The sequence below is a fragment of the Oncorhynchus tshawytscha genome, linkage group LG06 (assembly GCF_018296145.1).
Source record: "Oncorhynchus tshawytscha isolate Ot180627B linkage group LG06, Otsh_v2.0, whole genome shotgun sequence".
Taxonomy (NCBI): Eukaryota; Metazoa; Chordata; class Actinopteri; order Salmoniformes; family Salmonidae; genus Oncorhynchus; species Oncorhynchus tshawytscha.
Window position 1 is genome coordinate 62945005 of NC_056434.1, and position 20140 is coordinate 62965144.

General features: G+C 41.3%; 1 protein-coding gene across 1 annotated transcript; it reads right to left on the reverse strand.

The window, feature by feature from the left end:
- Window positions 1-1139: 1139 nt before the first annotated feature.
- Window positions 1140-18048, reverse strand: LOC112252845 (vertebrate ancient opsin). The gene is made up of 5 exons (XM_024424510.2): window positions 17241-18048; window positions 15197-15407; window positions 14783-14900; window positions 14315-14548; window positions 1140-3501 (listed from the first exon to the last, which is right to left on the reverse strand). Exons 1-5 carry the CDS (start codon window positions 17605-17607, stop codon window positions 3265-3267), a joined length of 1167 nt encoding a protein of 388 aa, XP_024280278.2. The 5' UTR covers window positions 17608-18048; the 3' UTR covers window positions 1140-3264.
- Between the last annotated feature and the right edge of the window lie 2092 nt (window positions 18049-20140).

Consider the following 20140-nt stretch of genomic DNA (forward strand, 5'->3'; position numbering starts at 1 on the left):
TGTTGCGGAATAGAAAGCCGACTCTTGATTTGATTTTCGATTGGAGATGTTTGATATGAGTCTGGAAGGAGAGTTTGCAGTCTTGAATGAATCAATACTAAATAAGGGATCACAAGTCTAGCATTCATTCTCATTCTAAATCAATAATAGTTGTGGCCTGAGGACTAGTTGTTGTAATACTGTTTGCGTTATTTTTGCGGGGAGTTTACACTCCATTTGATCCCACATGTGTTGCTGTGCTTCTGGTGAACAGCAGTGGGGAGGTGAAAGAGAGACCAAGTCCCGTTGAACAATTGGCAGATTGAAAGTGACATGTTGACCACGGCAGTCTGGCTCCCCTCTCCTCTGGTTCACAGAAACTTATGAGAGGTAAGAGCATGGTTCAGGAGTGAAGGGGGGGAGAGGAGGAGGGAGGCCTCTCACTCTCTCTGTCTCTCTCTCATTGTCTCTCTCTACCCTTTTAGTGAATCAAATTCATCAAGGTCTAATGCGACCCAGGTGTACCTGATGGCTATACAGGCCAATTTAATCCACAGCAATAGTCCACTGTCAAGTTAAAGCATAAATACAATATGGTGCAGGGGACACGCTCTGTAATATAGTCATAATGAAGGAGGTAATGGGACCTTGTGACATCCCATACTTTCCATAATATCTGGTTCAATGCAACCTGGGCTAATAAGGGTGGGATTGGCTCACTGATACAGGCATGGAGAAATGTATATATCAACACAAACACAGATTGAAAATTGATTGTTATAGTTTATGGAAAAGAAAGAATAGAAACCGTGGAACTGCTTTTCTCTGAGAATTAAAAATTGAGACGGGATTAAGACTATCTTATCTAATGTTTTCCTTGTAATGTCTGTGGATGTGCTATGTTATATGTCCTCCTTTACAATGGTATCGTTCACATTGATTCAGAAACCCAGAAAACTCCTTTTAAAAATATAAAATCTTAATAATCAACCGTTTTCCTTGTATAGCCTGTGGATGTACCACGTTATGTCATCTCACAGATGCTAATGCTTGCTGAGTTTGCCCTGTTCTCCAATGGTTTTGTACGTCATGATTCAGAGACCCAGACATCATCACCACCAATATTTGCTTTTAAAAAATATATTTTAATCCAGTACAGACATTAGTTTTTCTAACAACTAGCATGCATGACCTGCAACTCATGACGAAATAGTTACACTAAAAACACAGCAGAACAATTCTCAACGTGCCACTGTAAGTACAATACAACAAACACTGTCGGAGGTGCATGATAGTCCGGGCAAAAATGAGAAAAATATATAAATTATACTTATTCGTCCACATTTGGACTGCTTCCTCAACTAGTATATCAGTCTGATTCCTGTCCAAATCTCTGATGTGTTCTTAAAAATGTTCCTCTCCCTGTATTCTCGAAGGCGAGGTTTACCACCCCTTCTACCTGCTCATGTATCCTCAAAAAACGGAACATTGTCATATTGCTTTTGTGTGTGCAACGTGAATAGTCCTACAGTTTGTGTGTGTATTTGTGTGTGTGTGTGTTTTGGTTTTACTATCCTTGTGGAGACTCAACCCTTATTCATACAAACCTTCATTTTCCGGCTTTGTTACCTTCGTTCCAATAGGCCAGTGAACAAGACCATGAAGTGTGGCAATGCGAGACGAATTTGTACATTGTGTATTTGTTGAGACTCATGCAATATGACCAGGGTCTCTGCTGTACCCAGCAAATGGATATTATCACATATTATTATGGATATTATCACATTACTATTATTACTGTTCAACTTATTCAATGATGGTGCTGCACAGAATGGTGAACAAGAGACATTGTCAAGATACATTTACATAAGTTTGAATACACCTGAAACATATTACTACATCTACTGTAACCAGTCCTAAAGTCAAGTGTTACAGTATCTTGTGCTACAATATTGCTGACTGTAGACCCATGCTTTGTGATGTGATCCTCATTGTACAATGCTTTTGTGTACATTGCTACGGTATTTATCGGCGCTAATGATGAGCAGAGCTACTCGGACTCACTGGACCCCTTCACAGAGTCCCATATACATTATTTCTCGACATACAATGTACAGTCACAGTGTGTTGAAGAAAGAAAGGATTTTTTTTGTGGACTCATCATAAATATACAGTCCCTCAGTGTCCCAGTAGAGCCAGCAGGGGGCCAGCTGCACCAAGCCTCATTGACTGTCTTTGTTTTGAATGGAAACTTCGCCATTGAATCTGCCCAAGAAGAGAAAGAAAAATGTACAGAAACATAGAAAGCAATACCCTCTCAGCAGTTGCCATCACAGGGGCTTCAAAGGGGAAAAGAGCTACAGATTAAAGCATTCTGATGGTAGCCAGCTCTCATCTTCTAAGTCTGGCTCTTCTGGGTAAGAGTAGGACTCGACACCTGCCCCCTCTGACAACCGTGATAATGCAGGTGGTGCACACTCGAGTTGTACAACTGATGTGCAGCGCATTTGGCACAGCAGTTGTGATACAACAAAGAGTACATCAGTAGTACAAGCTGAGTGTGTACGGGCCCCCTCTAATACAACAAACTGTTAGGTAGCTGATGACAATTAGGCCTACCAGAACAAAAATAACTCACGACTCGAGTAAAGTGGGAGGGAATCCGACAAGTAAATAGAACATCTACAGCCACGATTTCTAGCTTGCTGAATTGTTAATATTTAATCACTGTCAACAAACATTTAATGTTCTTGTCATAATAATGATAAGTAATGATGGAGGGGACTTAAAGAATTAGCGTTTTTCGTGCTGAAAGAATCTTGTATTGTAGTGGAGAGAGGGCTAACGGGAGGATTAGGTGGCCGTGATTGTATAAGAGTCAGGACCTTGGTTTAAGGGCACCCTTTGGGTGGCAGTGTCCCCATCACAGCCTAAGGTAATTGAGGCGGGAAGAATGCCTCTCACTGGCCCTCTAACACTACTTCCAACAGCATCTGGTCTCCTACCTAGACATCAATCAGGCCTGACCCTGCTTAGGCTCAGATGAAAGCCAGCAGAGAGAGGCAGTCAGGGTAGTCTGTCTGCTTGCCATACATTAAAGTATTATGTATTTTTACTAATACATACAAAGTTAACCAGAGAACCTTTTGTGGTTACAGCTGGCATCTTTAAACTAACAATTATCACAAGAAGTTTGTGAGTAAGAGAAGATGCATCTGTATAAGAATGGAAAGGGAGGATGGAAAGGCAGTGAGGACTGGAGGTGGGGGGGAGTCTTCTGTTGGCCTACATGGGACAGACTTTGTTCTCTGGGATCGGTAGCTGGGCGACGGAGCTGCACTCGCTCGGGGACTCCTCCTCATTCTTAGGCTGAGCATTGCCGCAGACCGGGATGCGGGCGGCGATGGCTGACATCTCGCCCCCTGTGCAGCTCTCCCCCGTCATTCCCGGTCGCTGCGATGTTGCGTTCATGTTCTCTGGCGCAGGCTTGCCGGTAAAGAGCTGGATCAGACACTTCCTGAACTGGACAAAGGTCAAAGGGCATTAGAACAGCCAATTGAAAAGAAAATGTTAGAAAGCCAGTGTTCCTTCAGTAAGAAGGGGGATAAAACATTTTTAAACAGGAATTAAATAAATGTTATTTTTGGACAAGTTCTTAAAGCACCTTCATTGTTTCTTAACATGTAGGCTTCTGATTGGTGCCTTATGAACAGTACCCAGGTGATAAGGTGATAGTCACCTATTGCCTTGCAGTGTGATATCTGAACTGGCAGGATACTGTAGCTCCTCATGAAAAGAAGCAGATAAGCGGTAGACCGTTACATGGCTGTGCAGGTAGGAGATATGCATCATACTTATCAAGAGATGTTCAGCACATATTACAACACTGTCATTGGTTTTTGCTATTTGTTTAAAAGACAGATAGGATGGAGTACTGACCACCATCCTCCTGCTGAAGAAAACACATCAATGGCATGCCAATTGTGTCTAAAAGGGTGGGAGAAAAAAAACTCTAAAAAGCTCTGAATCATTACTTGTTTCCACATTACCTTGCAGATAAAACTGTTACGTGACTGACCTTTTTTGCAAGCTTTTTCTGTCCCAAAAGCAGATTCCAGGAAAACCCTCAATGCATCGCCCCCCCAGCAAATTCAAGCATGACCTGTGCCACTATTGAAGTTTCCATTTCAACATAAAGTCCAAGCTAATGCATCTCACTTCTTTACTTTCCCAAAGGCTGCTGAAAATAAACACTATGGCCGGGTTTTCAATTCAATCGCGGGTTGTAGACAGTGCTGCTTTTAAAAGTGGATTTCACATTGAGACGACATATCCCACTGGGAACAGACGTCAGTTCAACTTCTAGTTATGATTTACATTTGGTTGAGTTTTCAGCTGATGTAAATTCAATGTGAAATACATTTAATTTTTTTTTAAATCAACATGTCATTGGATTTATGATAAAAGTTGGGTGGAAAAAAAGACAAAATGCCCTTACGTTGGTTACTTGTTGCAAATCCAATCAGTTTTCAATGTTGATTCAACGTCATCACATCATTGATTCAACCAGTTTTTGCCTAGTGGGATGCTGCGTTTGCAGTGAAAGCAATCTCTGCGAACGTGGGAACATTGCCTTTAAAAGTTGCATTGACTACAACCCACGATCGGATTGAATCCTGGCCTATTGTCAAATGGATGTCCACTTAGGATTCGCAGTGTTTTGTCCACTGACCTTGAAATCTTTAAGGCTTTAGCAGAGAATACATTTGAGTGTTTGTTTGACAAATGTGTTCGCTTGATGTTCCAAAAATAGACCAACAAGAAAGCAACTATGGCACAGTATGTGTCATACCAAGCATAAGGTCATAAATGTGTCACCTTAATGGAACTATGAATGGCTTGAGCCAAATAACGTCAACAACACTTTTTTCTGTCCCATTGAAATGCTATTCTGGAGGCTAGATGGTTTTCCAAAATGAAGAAGGCAAACATCATAACATTTCACACCACTCAGCTAAGTGGAGAACACATTTCAATTCCCATATTTCTGTGCACTGGACATAGACAGCAGGATTGTGTGTCAGAAGAGCTTTGTTGAGTGGTACAGTGGTTCTGTATAGCTCAGTTGGTAGAGCATGGCACTTTTATTTATTTATTTATTTATTTATTTATTTCACCTTTATTTAACCAGGTAGGCAAGTTGAGAACAAGTTCTCATTTACAATTGCGGCACTTGCAATATCAGAATAGTGGGTTCGATTCTTGGGACCACCCATGTAAAATGTATGCATGATGACTCTTGTTTTGGATAAAAGCTTCTGGTAAATGGCATATATTATTATTATTATTACTAATACTCATAATAACATGCCATTTAGTAGTATTATGGTACAGAGCAGGATGTACTGGCATTCTCCTAAAAAAAATGTTTTTCATCTTGCCACATACAGTGCCATGCAAAAGTATTCATCCCCCTTGGTGTTGTTTCCTATTTTGTTGCTTTACAACCTGTAATTTTTATTTGGATTTCATGTAATGGACATACACAAAATAGTCCAAATTGGTGAAGTGAAATGAAAAAAATAACTTGTTTCAAAAAATTTAAAGCGGAAAAGTGGTGCGTGCATATGTAATCACCCGCTTTGCTATGAAAGCCCCTAAATAAGATCTGGTGCAACCAATTATCTTCAGAAGTCACATAATTATTTCAATTAAGTCCAACTGTGTGCAATCTAAGTGTCACATGATCTGTCACATGATCTCAGTATATATACACCTGTTCTGAAAGGCCCCAGAGTCAACAACACCACTAAGCAAAGGGCACCACCAAGCAAGCAGCATCATGAAAACCAAGGAGCTCTCCAAACAGGTCAGGGACAAAGTTGTGGAGAAGTACAGATCAGGGTTGGGTTATGAAAAAAATATCAGAGACTTTGAACATCCCACGGAGCACCATTAAATCCATTATTAAAAAATGGAAAGAATATGGCACCACAACAAACCTGCCAAGAGAGGGCCGCCCACCAAAACTCACAGACCAGGCAAGGAGGGCATTAATCAGAGAGGCAACAAAGAGACAAAAAATAACCCTGAAGGAGCTGCAAAGCTCCACAGCGGAGACTGGAGTATCTGTCTATAGGACCATTTTAAGCCGTACACTCCACAGAACTGGGCTTTAAGGAAGAGTGGCCAGAAACAAATAAGCAAACATGTTTGGTGTTCGCCAAAAGGCATGTGGGAGACTCCCCAAACATATGGAAGAAGGTACTCTGGTCAGATGAGACTACAATTGAGATTTTTGGCCATCAAAGAAAACGCTATGTCTGGCGCAAACCCAACACCTCTCATCACCCTTGAGAACACCATGAAACCTGTTTCAGTCTTCCAGAGATTTGAGACTGCGACGGAGGTTCACCTTCCAGCAAGACAATGACCCAAAGCATACTGCTAAAGCAACACTCGAGTGGTTTAAGGGGAAACATTTGAATGTTTTGGAATGGCCTGGTCAAAGCCCAGAACTGAATCCAATTGAGAATCTGTGGTATAGCTTAAAGATTGCTGTACATCAGCAGAACCCATCCAACTGGAAGGAGGTGGAGCAGTTTTGCCTTGAAGAATGTGCAAAAATCCCAGTGGCTAGACGTGCCAAGCTTATAGAGACATACCCCAAGAGACTTGCAACTGTAACAGCTGCAAAGGTAGCTCTACAGTATTGACTTTGGGGGGGTGAATAATAATGGTGAATTCATTTTTTTAATATATATTTTTTTATAATATTTTGCTTCTTCAAAGTGGTAGGCATGTAGTGTAAATCAAATGATACAAACCTCCCCAAAAAAACATTTTTATTCCAGGTTGTAAGGCAACAAAATAGGAAAAATGCCAAGAGGTGTGAATATTTTCGCAAGCCACTGTATGGCCAGGGACATGAGTACACATGATGTAATGCTAGCAGAGTATACTGAGTCAAGCATTCCTCTGCAACGATCCCTTTCTCAGTGCAGTAGCCGCTTGTGTACAGTGAATTTTGTGCTTTGACCAAACAAAGATCTATATGTCTCTCTGTAGTAACTTTCTCTTTCTCTCTAACCTCCTCTAATAGCCTTCACAACAAGGCTCATGGGTCTTCGTGCAACAGTCAGAAGTACACCTCCAAACTCGCAGAGCCAGGGCTGAAAAGCACACCCAAATCAGCTTAGAAAGGGAGAGAGGAGGAAGGGAAGGGGATGCTCCTTGATAATGCACTTAAGGAGCAGGCCTGTCAATCAAGTCATTCCCAAATGTTAATTCTCTTCAGGCTTCACAATGCTTAAATCATGTGTATGTGCCCCTCTGTAGGACTGCGCAGATTACAGTCCCAAGATGCCATATAACTTATTTTGTATATAATGTTTCTGCCACCATTTCTTATGACCGAAAAGAGCTTCTACATATCAGGACAGCGATTACTCACCTCGTACTGGAAGAAGATTTTTTTTAAAGAGTCGGACAGAAAGGATTTACTTCAGACACCCAACAAGGCCCTCATCCCCATCATACGAAGGAGAAAGAGACCGAGATATCGGGGAGGTAGGTCGGGGTGCCTTGTAAGGATCCGTCGGCGAGTGAGTAATCTGCCTTTACCATCAGTCCTATTAGCCAACGTACAATAATTGGATAACAAAATAGAACTACGATCAAATATGTTCAACAATTAAATACTGTAATATCTTATGTTTCACCGAGTCGTGGCTGAACGACAACATTAATAACATACAGCTGGTGGGTTTTACGCTGCATCGGCAAGATAGAACAGCCGCCCCCGGTAAGACAAGGGGCACGAAATCTAATAGTAAGGAAGTCTTGAGGTTTTGCTCACCTGAGGTAGAGTATCTCAAGATAAGCTATTACCCCACTATTTATCAGGAGAGTTTATCTATATTCTTCGTAGCTGTCTACTTACAACCACAAACCGATGCTGGCCCTAAGACCGCACTAAATGAGCTGTATACGGCCATAAGCAAACATGCAGCAAACATGCAGCAAACATTCACTGCACAGTTTCAACTGTTCTGCCTGCGGCTGTGGCTGACTTGTTCACTGAGCTACCTGTCCCAGACTGTTTTTCTTCCTAAAGATACAACTTAATTTTGAAAAGCCATTTTCTGCACCCTCGACAACTACTGTGATCATTATTATTTTCTGGTCATTTAGCCATCTTGGCCATGTTCTGTTATTCTACACCTGCATTGCTTGCTGTTTGGGGTTTTAGGCTGGGTTTCTGTACAGCACTTTGAGATATCAGCTGATGTAAGAAGGGCTATATAAATACATTTGATTTGATGAAAACACTCATCCAGAGGCGGTGCTCCTAGTGTCGGGGGACTTCAATGCAGGGAAACTTAAATCCATTTTACCTCATTTCTACCAGCATGTTAAATGTACAACCAGAGAGGAACAAAAAACTCTAGACCACCTTTACTCCACACACAGAGACACATACAAGGCTGTCCTTCACCTTCCATTTGACAAATCTGACCATAATTCTATCCTCCTCATTCCTGCTTACAAGCAAAAACTAAAGTTGGTACCAGTGACTCGGTCAATAAAGAACTGGTCAGATTACGCAGATGCTAAGTTACAGGACTGTTTTGCCTGCACAGACTGGAACATGTTCCGGGATTCTTCCGATGGCATTGAGAAGTACACCGCATCAGTCATAAATAAGTGCATCAATGACGTCATCCCCACAGTGATTGTACATTCATACCCCAACCAGAAGCCATGGATTACAGGCAAGATCCGCACTGAGCTAAAGGGTAGAGGTGCCACTTTCAAGGAGCATGACTCTAACCCGGAAGCTTATAGGAAATCCTGCTATGCCCTCTGACGAACCATCAAACAGGTAAAGTGTCAATACAGGACTAATATTGAATTGTACTACACCGGCTCCGACACTCGTCGGATGTGGCAGGACTTGCAAACTATTACAGACTACTAATGGAAGGACAGCCGTGAGCTTCCCAATAATATGAGCCTACCAGATGAGCTAAATTACTTCTAAGCTCGCTTTGAGGCAAGCAACACTGAAGCATGCATGAGAGCATCAGCTGTTCCAGATGACTGTGAGCTCACGCTCTCCGTAGCCCATGTGAGTAAGACCTTTAAACAGGTCAACATTCACAAGGCTGCAGGGCCAGATGGATCACCAGGACTTGTACTCTGAGCATGCGCTGACCAACTGGCAAGTGTCTTCACTGACATTTTCAACCTCTCCTTAACTGAGTCTGTAATACCAATATGTTTCAAGCAGACCACCAGAGTCCCTGTGCCCAATAACACCAAGGTAACCTGCCTAAATGACTACCAACCCATAGCACTCACATCTGTAGCTATGAAGTGCTTTGAAAGGCTGGTCATGGCTCACAACAACACCATTATCCCAGAAACCCTAGACCCACTCCAATTTTCATACCGCCCCAACAGATCCACAAATGTTGCAATCTCTATTGCACTCCACACTGCCCTTTCCCACCCAGACAAAAGGAACACCTATGTGAGAATGCTATTCATTGACTACAGATCAGCGTTCAACCCCATAGTGCCCTCTAAGCTCATCACTAAGCTAAGGACCCTGGGACTAAACACCTCTCTCTGAAACTGGATCCTGGACTTGCTGATGGGCCGCCCCCAGGTGGTAAGGGTAGGTAACAATCCATCCGCCATGCTGATCCTCAACACGGGGGCCCCTCAGGGGTACTCAGTCCCCTCCTGTACTCCCTGTTCACTCACGACTGCATGGCCAGGCATGACTCCAACACTATCATGAAGTTATCCGATGACACAACAGTGGTAGTCCTGATCACCGACAATGATGAGACAGCCTATAGGGAGGAGGTCAGAGACCTGGCCGTGTGGTGCCAGGATAACAACCTCTCCCTCAACTTGATCAAGACAAAGGAGATGATTGTGGACTACAGGAAAAGGAGGACCGAGCAGGCCCCCATTCTCATCGACGGGGCTGTAGTGGAGCAGGTTGAGAGCTTCAAGTTCCTTGGTGTCCCCATAACCAATAAACTAACATGGTCCAAGCACACCAAGACTGTCATGAAGAGGGCACGACAAAACCTACTCCCCCTCAGAAGACTTAAAAGATTTAGCATGGGTCCTCAGATCATCAAAAAGTTCTACAGCTGCACCATCGAAAGCATCCTGACTGGTTGCATCACTACCTGGTATGGTAACTGCTCAGCCTCCGACCGCAAGGCACTATAGAGGGTAATGCATACGACCCAGTACATCACTGGAGCCAAGCTCCATGCCATCCAGGACCTCTATACCAGTCGGTGTCAGAGGAAGGCCCTAAAAATTGTCAAAGACTCTAGCCACCATAGTCATTGACTGTTCTCTCTGCTACCGCACCGAAAGCTTCTACCCCCAAGCCATAAGACTCCAGAACAGCTAGTCAAATGGCTAGCCAGACTATTTGCATTGTCCCCCCCCCTCTTTTACTTTCTGTTTACTATCTATGCATAGTCACTTTAACTCTACCTTCATGTACATATTACCTCAATTACCTCGACTACCCTGTGCCCCCCCTGTTTATAGCCTCGCTACTGTTATTTTATTTTTTTATTTTTTTTACTTCTCTATTTTTAACTTAACACTTATTTTTCCTAACTGCATTGTTGGTTAAGGGCTTGTACGTAAGCATTTCTACACCTGTTGAATTTGGCACGTGACAAATAAAAATGTGATTTGATATGGCACAAGAGAGAGACTATGGCATGCCAACCTTTCATCACACATCCACAGACAAGACTTAATTTGCTCAATTATTAATCAAAAACTTCTGCCTGACAACTGTGATCTTTGGGGACTGTGGTTCCCCATTTGTATTTTGAGGGGCTGACCTTGTAAGATCAAAGCTCGTTCTTTTAAGAAATATCAAAGGATAATGGTAGAACGTTCCCCCTTGACCTTGCTGTGACCTGTGTATGATATACTTTGAACATGTCTATGGTATAAATCTGCTTTACTGTACAGAAGACATCCATTGTAGGAAGCCTCCTATGTCTCTCTGACACTATTGTGTAACTTCCACACAGACCCCATTGCTTAAGGTCAGTTGACTTTTCCAACTGTCCTACATCTGAGGTATGTTGATGCCAGGATCTGCCTGCTAGCTGTCCTTATTTATATTTATTCACATCCCCCTGCTTTTTTATAAATACAGTGACCTATTTACAGGACAGATCTAAAGTGGAGCAGCCAGTCAGATGGACCTGCAGAATTCATGCACCCACCGGGTGACCAAAATCTCCCTGACCAATACAGTATACTATACAGGACAGTCAACCAAGTACGTACATATGTTCAGTTTTTTTTTTACCAAATCAAAAATGTTATGTAAACAGTATGTTATTGAAGTTTTTAGATACTGTTTTTGTGATTTTCCTTGGTTTTGAAAAACGTACCCCACCACAGTGATAGACATCCTCAGGCTCCTTTGGCAACATGAGGGCATGCAGAAAACAAGAATAAATGCCCATATATCAGAGAGAATACTATTTATTTTGGTTGTCATAGAAGCCATCAGTCCCGAGAAACCAACAGTATCACCACAATGGGAACAAGAAAGCACACCATGATGCTTTGTAACATTCATTTACATTAAAAATATAGATTTGGTATAAAAGAAAAGGAAACGTGTTATTTAATGCCTTTCACTGACCAAATTCATTGTGGCTTTGTGTAAATCTAAATCTACAGTGCACTCGGAAACTTTCAGACACCTTAACTTTTTCCAAATTTCGTTACGTTACAGCAATAATGACAAAGCGGAAAAAGTTTTTAAAATTTGTGCAAATGTATTTCAAAAATAAATGAAAACAGAAATGACTTATTTACATACACTACCGGTCAAAAGTTTTAGAACACCTAATCATCCAAGGGTTTTTCTTTATTTGTACTATTTTCTACATTGTAGAAAAATACTGAAGACATCAAAACTATGAAATAACACATATGGAATAATGTAGTAACCAAAAAAGTGTTCAACAAATCAAAATATATTTTATATTTGAGATTCTTTGAATAGCCACCCTTTGCCTTGATGACAGCTTTGAACACTCTTGGCATTCTCTCAACAAGCTTCACCTGGAATGATTTTCCAACAGTCTTGAAGGAGTACCCACATATGCTGAGCACTTGTTGGCAATATGAGGGCATGAATTCCTCTGTGGAGATGGGAGAACCTTCCAGAAGGACAACCATGTCTGCAGCACTCCACCAGACGGAAGCACCTACTCAGTAAAAGGCACACAATGCCAGGACTCTCAGACCATGAGAAACAAGATTCTCTAGTTTGATGAAACCAAGATTGAACTCTTTGACCTGAATGTTAAGGGTCATGTCTTGAGGAAACCTTGCACCATCCCTACGGTGAAGCATAGTGGTGGCAGCATCATGCTTTGGGGATGTTTTCAGCGGCAGGGACTGGGAGACCAGTCAGGATCGAGGGAAAGATGAATGGAGCAAAGTACAGAGAGATCCTTGATGAAAACCTGCTCCAGAGTGCTCAGGACCACAGACTGAGGCAAAGTTTCAGGACAATGACCCTAAGCACACAGCCAAGACAACGTAGGAGTTGCTTCGGACCAGTTTCTGAATGTCCTTGAGTGGCCCAGCCAGAGCCCGGACTTGAACCCAATTTAACATCTCTGGAGATAGCTGTGCAGCGACGCTCCCCATCCAACCTGACAGAGTTTGAGAGGATCTGGAGAGAAGAATGGTAAAAACTCCCCAAATACAGGTGTACCAAGTGTGTAGCGTCATACCCAAGAAGACTCAAGGCTCTAATCACTGCCAAAGGTGCTTCAACAAAGTACTGAGTATAGGGACTGAATACTTATGTAAATGTTTTTTTTATTTAATACATTTGCATAACAAAATGGCTTTAACATTATGGTGTATTGTGTGTAGATTGATGAGTAAAATGTTGTTTTTACAAATAGGCTGTAGTGTAACAAATTGTGGAAAAAAAAAATATATATATATATATATATATATAATTATAATAATTTTTTTTAACCTTTATTTAACTAGGCAAGTCAGTTAAGAACAAATTCTTATTTACAATGACGGACTACCCCGGCCAAACCCTAAACCGGACGACGCTGGGCCAATTTTTACGCCGCTCGACGGGACTCCCAATCATGGCCGTTTGTGATACAGCCTGGCATCAAACCAGGGTCTGTAACGACGCCTCGAGCACTGAGATGCAGTGCCTTTGACCGCTGCGCCACTCAGGATAATAAGAATAATACATTGTTTAACGCATATCCCATTCTCAATGTGCAGAATATCTTTTGGTAATTGCAAAAAAAACTGGTACCTCCCTGCGGACCGAGGAGCTGATGCATTTTTAAAGCAGCCAGCCAGCATGGACAGTTCTACATTCTATATTTCACGTCATTTATTCATACACCATACATTATTTAAGGACAGGCTAACACTCAAAAACAAACAAAAAAGAACTGTCAGCTGAGTTTTCCTCAAAGGCTTTCATCCCAGGACTAACAATTGATGATGCCTCTCAGCTCTGTGTCAGTTGAGTGAGACTTGCCACAACCTGGCAGAGAACTGGTGGGCATTTTTCCTCCTGAAAACTGCCAAATTGTATTTCCATACATATTGCAGAATTCAGAGAATTCATAAGCAACAGGCCAGGATTAAATCAGATCAGCAGTAACCCATGTTAGCCGACAAACGCATTATTTTACATTGCTTTTGTTTAGGCGGTGTCAGCGGTGTAATTGCGTTAGAGCTGTCAAATCGGTAATTGGCTGCTCTTGTGGTAATTGTCATGAAACCACACCTGTCCTTAAATCCAACCCGTGTTAGATGTTCAGAATGAGAAAGTGTAGGCTACATAGAAATAACGATACCAATAACAGGGATTTATAGAAGCCTGACCGAGGTGTAGATTATATCACACATTCCAGTCTTCAAATGTTGTAATGTAGCTGCATGGGATTTCTACTAATGCAATTCAGTGCAACCAATGGCATGTCCGCGATAGGTAATGCCAGGAGCAGCTTGTGGATTATGACAGCTCTAACACAGTTACACCTCCGACACCACCGAAACAAAAGCCATCACAAACTATGTTACTGTTGATCTGATTGTATCCTGGCCTTATTCACAGTACACCTGGGAACGGTTGTCTAAAACCTTGGACAACAATAATAACAGCAATATCACAGTTCCCTACGGTGTAAGCCTTCGATGTAATTAACAACTCCGAGAATGTCATAAGTAGCCATGCGTTCAAGGGGGAGAAAGAGGGAGATACCTGTTTGTTCATGAAGACGTAGATGACTGGGTTGTAGACTGCGGCCGTCTTGGAGAAGAAAGCGGGCGCGGCAGCCAGTCTGGGGTCCAGGTAGATGGTGGGACAGGCTGTGACAATGATGGAGAAGGCTGCGTAGGGTGTCCAGCCCACCAGGTAAGCGACGATCATCACCACCACCATGCGGCTCACCTGGCGCTCCGGTTTCTTGGCATTACCCAGCCTGCCATGGGACACCTGAGGAGTGACGTGACAACAAACAGATTAGGTTATTGAGCTATAAAGTCTGTCATGTAAGTTTATTTAAAGACTTTTAAGAACTGACCTGAAAGTCTTGAATACACCAGGACATAATGACAGGACAATTACAACAAATATTCCCAAGCATGTGCTTGCTAGTCAACCAAGGACTACTTTGGTTCAGTTGCATCCTCTCCCAGTAGTGCCAGTATTCTATACATGGAAACTGACCTTCCTCAGCTTCTGTAGGAGCTTCCCATAGCAGTAGATGATCACCCCCAAGGGCATTATGAAGCAGGTCACAAAGAAGGTGATGATGTAGGTGTGATTCCAAATGTTGTTGGAATACCTGAGGTCAGAGGAAAGTGGATCATAAACATTTGAATTACATTTCCACCATTTTCTACATGGCCCAGTCATATTATGACAATGTTAACTATTCCTTTAAAGAGGATATCTGTAGTTCACACAACCATTTTGGCCATGCCCAAATGCCACTGCAATTCGAAAATCCCAATGCTATTCAAGAATGACCCGTGTGTACCTAAGTGCGTGTATGATACAAACAGGAGGTTGATGTTGCTGTACATCCAGAGTATGTTTACTATAGGATGTGTGCCCTCTGCTCTCTCTGTTGCCTCTCACCAATTGGGCTCGCAGGTGGTGCCGATCTTACTGACGGTGTAGCTGCACCAGCCAAACACAGGAGGGATAGTCCAGATGAAGGAGAAGGTCCAGACGAACAGCAGGCCCAGCGCTGCATGCTTCCCCCTCAGACGGACATTCCCCAGAGGCCGGCAGATCACAAAGTAGCGCTCGAAGGACAGGACCGCCAGGGACCACATAGCCACAATCCCTGAAAGAAAGGTGTTATGAAGGGTAAATACTGTTTCAAATATCTTTTATTGTGGAACATAGAGTCAAATGTACAAGTTTATAAACAGGATTGAGGGCTCCCTTTGAAATATAGAAGCTAACAGTGAAATGCATGGAAAATTAAAGAAAGGGGGCTAACTAGAACCCTAAAAGGATTTTAGACTGTTCCTGTAGGATAACCCTGTCTGATTCCAGATAGAGCACTTTTTCGTTCCAGGAAGAACCCTCAAATAACCCTTCGGTGTTAAGGTTCTAGCTGGAACCAAAAGGGTTCAGTTCTACCACAGGGACAGAGGAAGAACACTTTATGGTTCTAGGTAGCTCCTTTTTCAAAGAGTGCTTGTACATGATATTCACATAGCATTGTGACAATGTCAGAGAATAGGCAGAGCACTATGATTCCAACCACAATAGGATTTTGAGTTACAGTCTCAGCGAGAGTTATTCAAATGTGACAGCACTTAGGGTATAGCTACAGCAATTTGCAGGATATATATAATCCATGTAAAAGGTACATATTGAGGTACACTTACACTTAAATAGACTAATGATGCAGTAAAGGTACATTAGTAGAGTGAAAAAGCTTAATAGAGTGAAAAAGAGTGAAAAAGCTGTACTTAATTACAGTATAATTCCCTCTCAAATGTTTGCTTATGTACTACAGTCTCTGGGGCAAGACTACAGTCTCTCAGAATTGTTGTTGTAGAAAAGCATATAAAGGACCCAAATAAGTGCTACTTGGGTCACACGTGAAATAAGGAGCAGCCCCTATTCCTTTTGTGTAATTATGAAAACTACTCAACTCCATTGCTATACTAATAATATGCTAATGTTAATGCAATGCTGTTACTAGTGTAATGACAGTGATATTACACAGGTATACTTATTATAAAGTATTGCCCTACTACCTTTTGGTTCAAATAATTGTCTGAGAATGCTACAAAGGTATCTACAATCACTTTGATATATTAGAATATTGGATACAACTATGTTGATAATTCATACAGCTTTGTGCATTTATGGAACCTTCTTTGACCCCAAAAATGTCCAGCTGGGATTTTCTCAATGAGGATCACAATTGTTTTTAACTATGACTGACAACTATTTATCCTGTTGGATCAGAACAGCAACTTGTATATAGTCTATCTCGATTCTATTCCATCACGATCAACTAATACACACTAATCCCCAAAGGCATATGAAACTGGGCAGGCAGCATGTTCTCTGAAGTCTAAATACTCGGACCAGCAGGGAAATAACCCACTACTGGGTTTGTGACATACTCTCTCCAGGGGCCTCACCTCTCTCAGCATGTCTTACATACAAACCAGCTCAAAAACAAATGGATTAAGGCGTCATACTAAACAGATTACTGCTTTCTGGTGTAATGAGTAGCTACTGTAGCTACTGTAGCCTACTTTCCCAGCAACAAAGTGTTTTCACTGTTGACTATAAGGCTATGTTGTGCAACAGAAAATGTGTGTGTTTCCTAAATTGGATAATGTTATCACACATCTGTTTGTCATTTTGCCATCAGTTTTAGGTACATTTTTCACCGCAACAAAATGCTTTAAAAGAACTGCGAAGTGCACTACAAAGGATGGATGGCTTCTTTTCGGCTGTCTTAAAAAAAACGGTCTAAGAAACCAATCTAACAAAAAAACAGTCAATCAAGTCTTTGACTTTCAAATGTTATTCTTTTTGCAACATTTTGGAAACTATACAGCTCCAACACTGACACCTACAGTAAGTGTGAAATTACCCCAGCATCCAATTTATTCAGATACATAACCATGAACCATGCTGAACTTACCGAAATAGGTGACAGCGAAACCTTCCAAAACGCAAGCCCAATTTCCAAGGAAAAAATACCCTTTGGCGTTAGTTAGAAAACTTATGGTTCCACCGGTGAGTGACACAAGGAAGTCAGCGAGAGATAAATTAACTATGATATAATTTAAGGGCTGTCTCAGTTGTTTGAACTTGTAAGTGGCCAACATAACAGTGAAATTTTCGAAGAGAGACAGAGATGTTATAACAAACATCAAGGTAGCCAAAACTGCGAAATTCCAAGGTGCAAGATTTGTTATTGGACCAGTGAACGGATCAGCATGTGGTTTGTAGATCTCTGATGCCTCGGTATAAGAAACACCATTTACTGCAATTCTTAAAGTATCCATTGTCCATGTCCAAATAATTGCACGCGACCTTAGAGTAATATTAATATTGCACTTGGGGGTTATGTAAAGGGTCTGAGATTTTGTGGTCCATATGTCTCATTTTCACAACTTAATTTGGACTCTCATCCTCGGAGTCGCGCGTAAAAAAACATTCATTTGAAAAAAATGACTGGATCAACAGCCATCGCTTGAAATCTTTAATAGACTACTTGTCATTGAGTAGGTTGAACTTCAGATCTTGATATCCGCATTTTGTATGAAATAACCTATTTTGGACCAAAGCGACGAATCCACAGTTATTCAGAGTTCAAAGATGATCAAAGTGAGCCTGCATTCTCGAAAACAGCAACGGTAAACCAAAAGGGCAAAAGCAGTGCTGCAATTAAATGAACACTTTATAAATGAATGTGTGGGGGCAGAATCGAAGTCTTGAGAAGGCACACCAACAACTAAATAGGTGACTGATGAGCAGCGTCTTGTATGCGCTTATATAGCCGGTAGTCGACTCGCTCGCAACAACTCCTGCCCTCGAGGAAACGCAAAACCTAGCTACTTGTTAGATGTGCAAATGAGGTCGGTTTGCGACAAATCCGCCGACTTTCACTTTCATATTGTGAATATGCTTTTTTATGCGTAATTTTGCAACTACAGTCATTTTGGGGCATTTCTCATTTTTTAAAAAAACGTTTCTTGAAAATACTTTCATCAATTGAAATAGTTTTCTCATTTTGTGAGGAACTGTAAACTTATATTGGCTGTGACCATTTTATTCGACAATACATTTTACTCCGTTTTCAAAACACTTTTCTGCAGTTTTCATTGCCATCGCATAACAAAACATTCCGTTTTAATTTAAAACTGAATGACAAACAGATTGGATTTTTTGATTATTTTGATTATCTGTCTATAGTATTTGGTACTACCACATTTAAGAAATCATTATTTTAATTCCTTAATCCATAAATATGGGCCTGCGCTGGCTGTGCTTGTATACTTGCACGGAGGCTACCATTGCATCAACAATGCAATGTCTTGCTGAAATAGTTATATATTTCTAATTTTGACAGTAGTTACACTGTAAAGAGGTTACCTTGAATTTGACAGTAGTTTACAGGCAGCTCGGTGGTAAATAATATTCTGTATTTAATATTACAGTACATCTACTGTAATATAAAGATGGTATCGAAGCAAGTACTGTGTAATGACACACAGTACAGTACCATAAAATGTACTGTATTATACTTTTTTTTTTAAATAATGCTACCGTAATTGGAATGGATGAATGAAATGTATCGAGGGGAGGGGCTTGTATTTCACAGTCTTTTACTGTAACTACAAGGGATTGGTGCAAGCAGGTTGGCTGCTAGGTAAAGTATTTACACATTACAGCATATTATTTCATATTTGGTGTTTTATATCACTTGCACTTCTAGGGGCCTAACAAAGTCTCCCAAACTGGCAGCGACAACAGGAAAAAAGGACATGGCAAGATGCTCAACCTGTTAAGGTTAAGACTAGCTGCAACTCCAATCTTGCCTCATAAACAACAGGGGAAGACTAACAGTGAAATGCTTACTAACAGGCCCCCAAAAATTCAATAATGTAGAAATAATAACACAAGGAATAAATACACAATGAGTAACGAAAACTTGGCTACATACACAGTTATCTGTCCCCTATACATTTTAAATTGATGGGGCACTATAATCACATAGGAGTTACATTGTTACAGTATTCCCCCTCACCGGTGCAACCAAATAAAGCTTCTTACAAGGCACGCTTCAAAATGTGTTAATACGCCCGAAACAATTCCAAATCAAATCAAATTGTCACATGCGCCGAATACAACAACCTTACCATTCACTCACTGGTGCTCAAAAGGGTTTTGGTGCTCCCAAGATACTATATGATACTTTATTCTGATGGGGTGGAATTACAATACCATTTGAAATACAACAATTTTCCCACAATGCATCATCATTTACGGCAGAGGTGTGGACTCATGTCACATGACTTGGACTCGAGTCTAACTCCAGTGACACATTTGATGACTTGATTGTACTGGATAGAAAATAAAATAACTTGACTCCCACTTGGAGCCTCAAGATTCGGGACTCGACTTTGACTTGAGACTGATGACTTGAAGTTATCTGGCCAGGTTTTGTAACTCACTTTGTAGCACAGGTTCATAGTGGATTAGCCTACTCTCCACGCAGCCAGTGACTGTAGCTGCAGGCAGCATTGTGTAATGTAATTATGAAGTTGTATTTGGAATTTGTTGGTCAAATTAAATATTTATCAAATCACATTTTATTTGTCACATGCACCGAAAACAGCAGGTATAGACTTTACCTTGAAATGCTTACTTACAAGCCCTTAACTCCATTTCTTGAACTGTATTGTTGGTTAAGATAATATTTACTAAAGAAACTTATGTAAAAAATGTAAATAAAAAGTAACACAATAAAATAACAATTCTATATACAGGTGGTACCGGTACCGAGTCAATGTGCGTGGGTACAGTTTAGTCGAG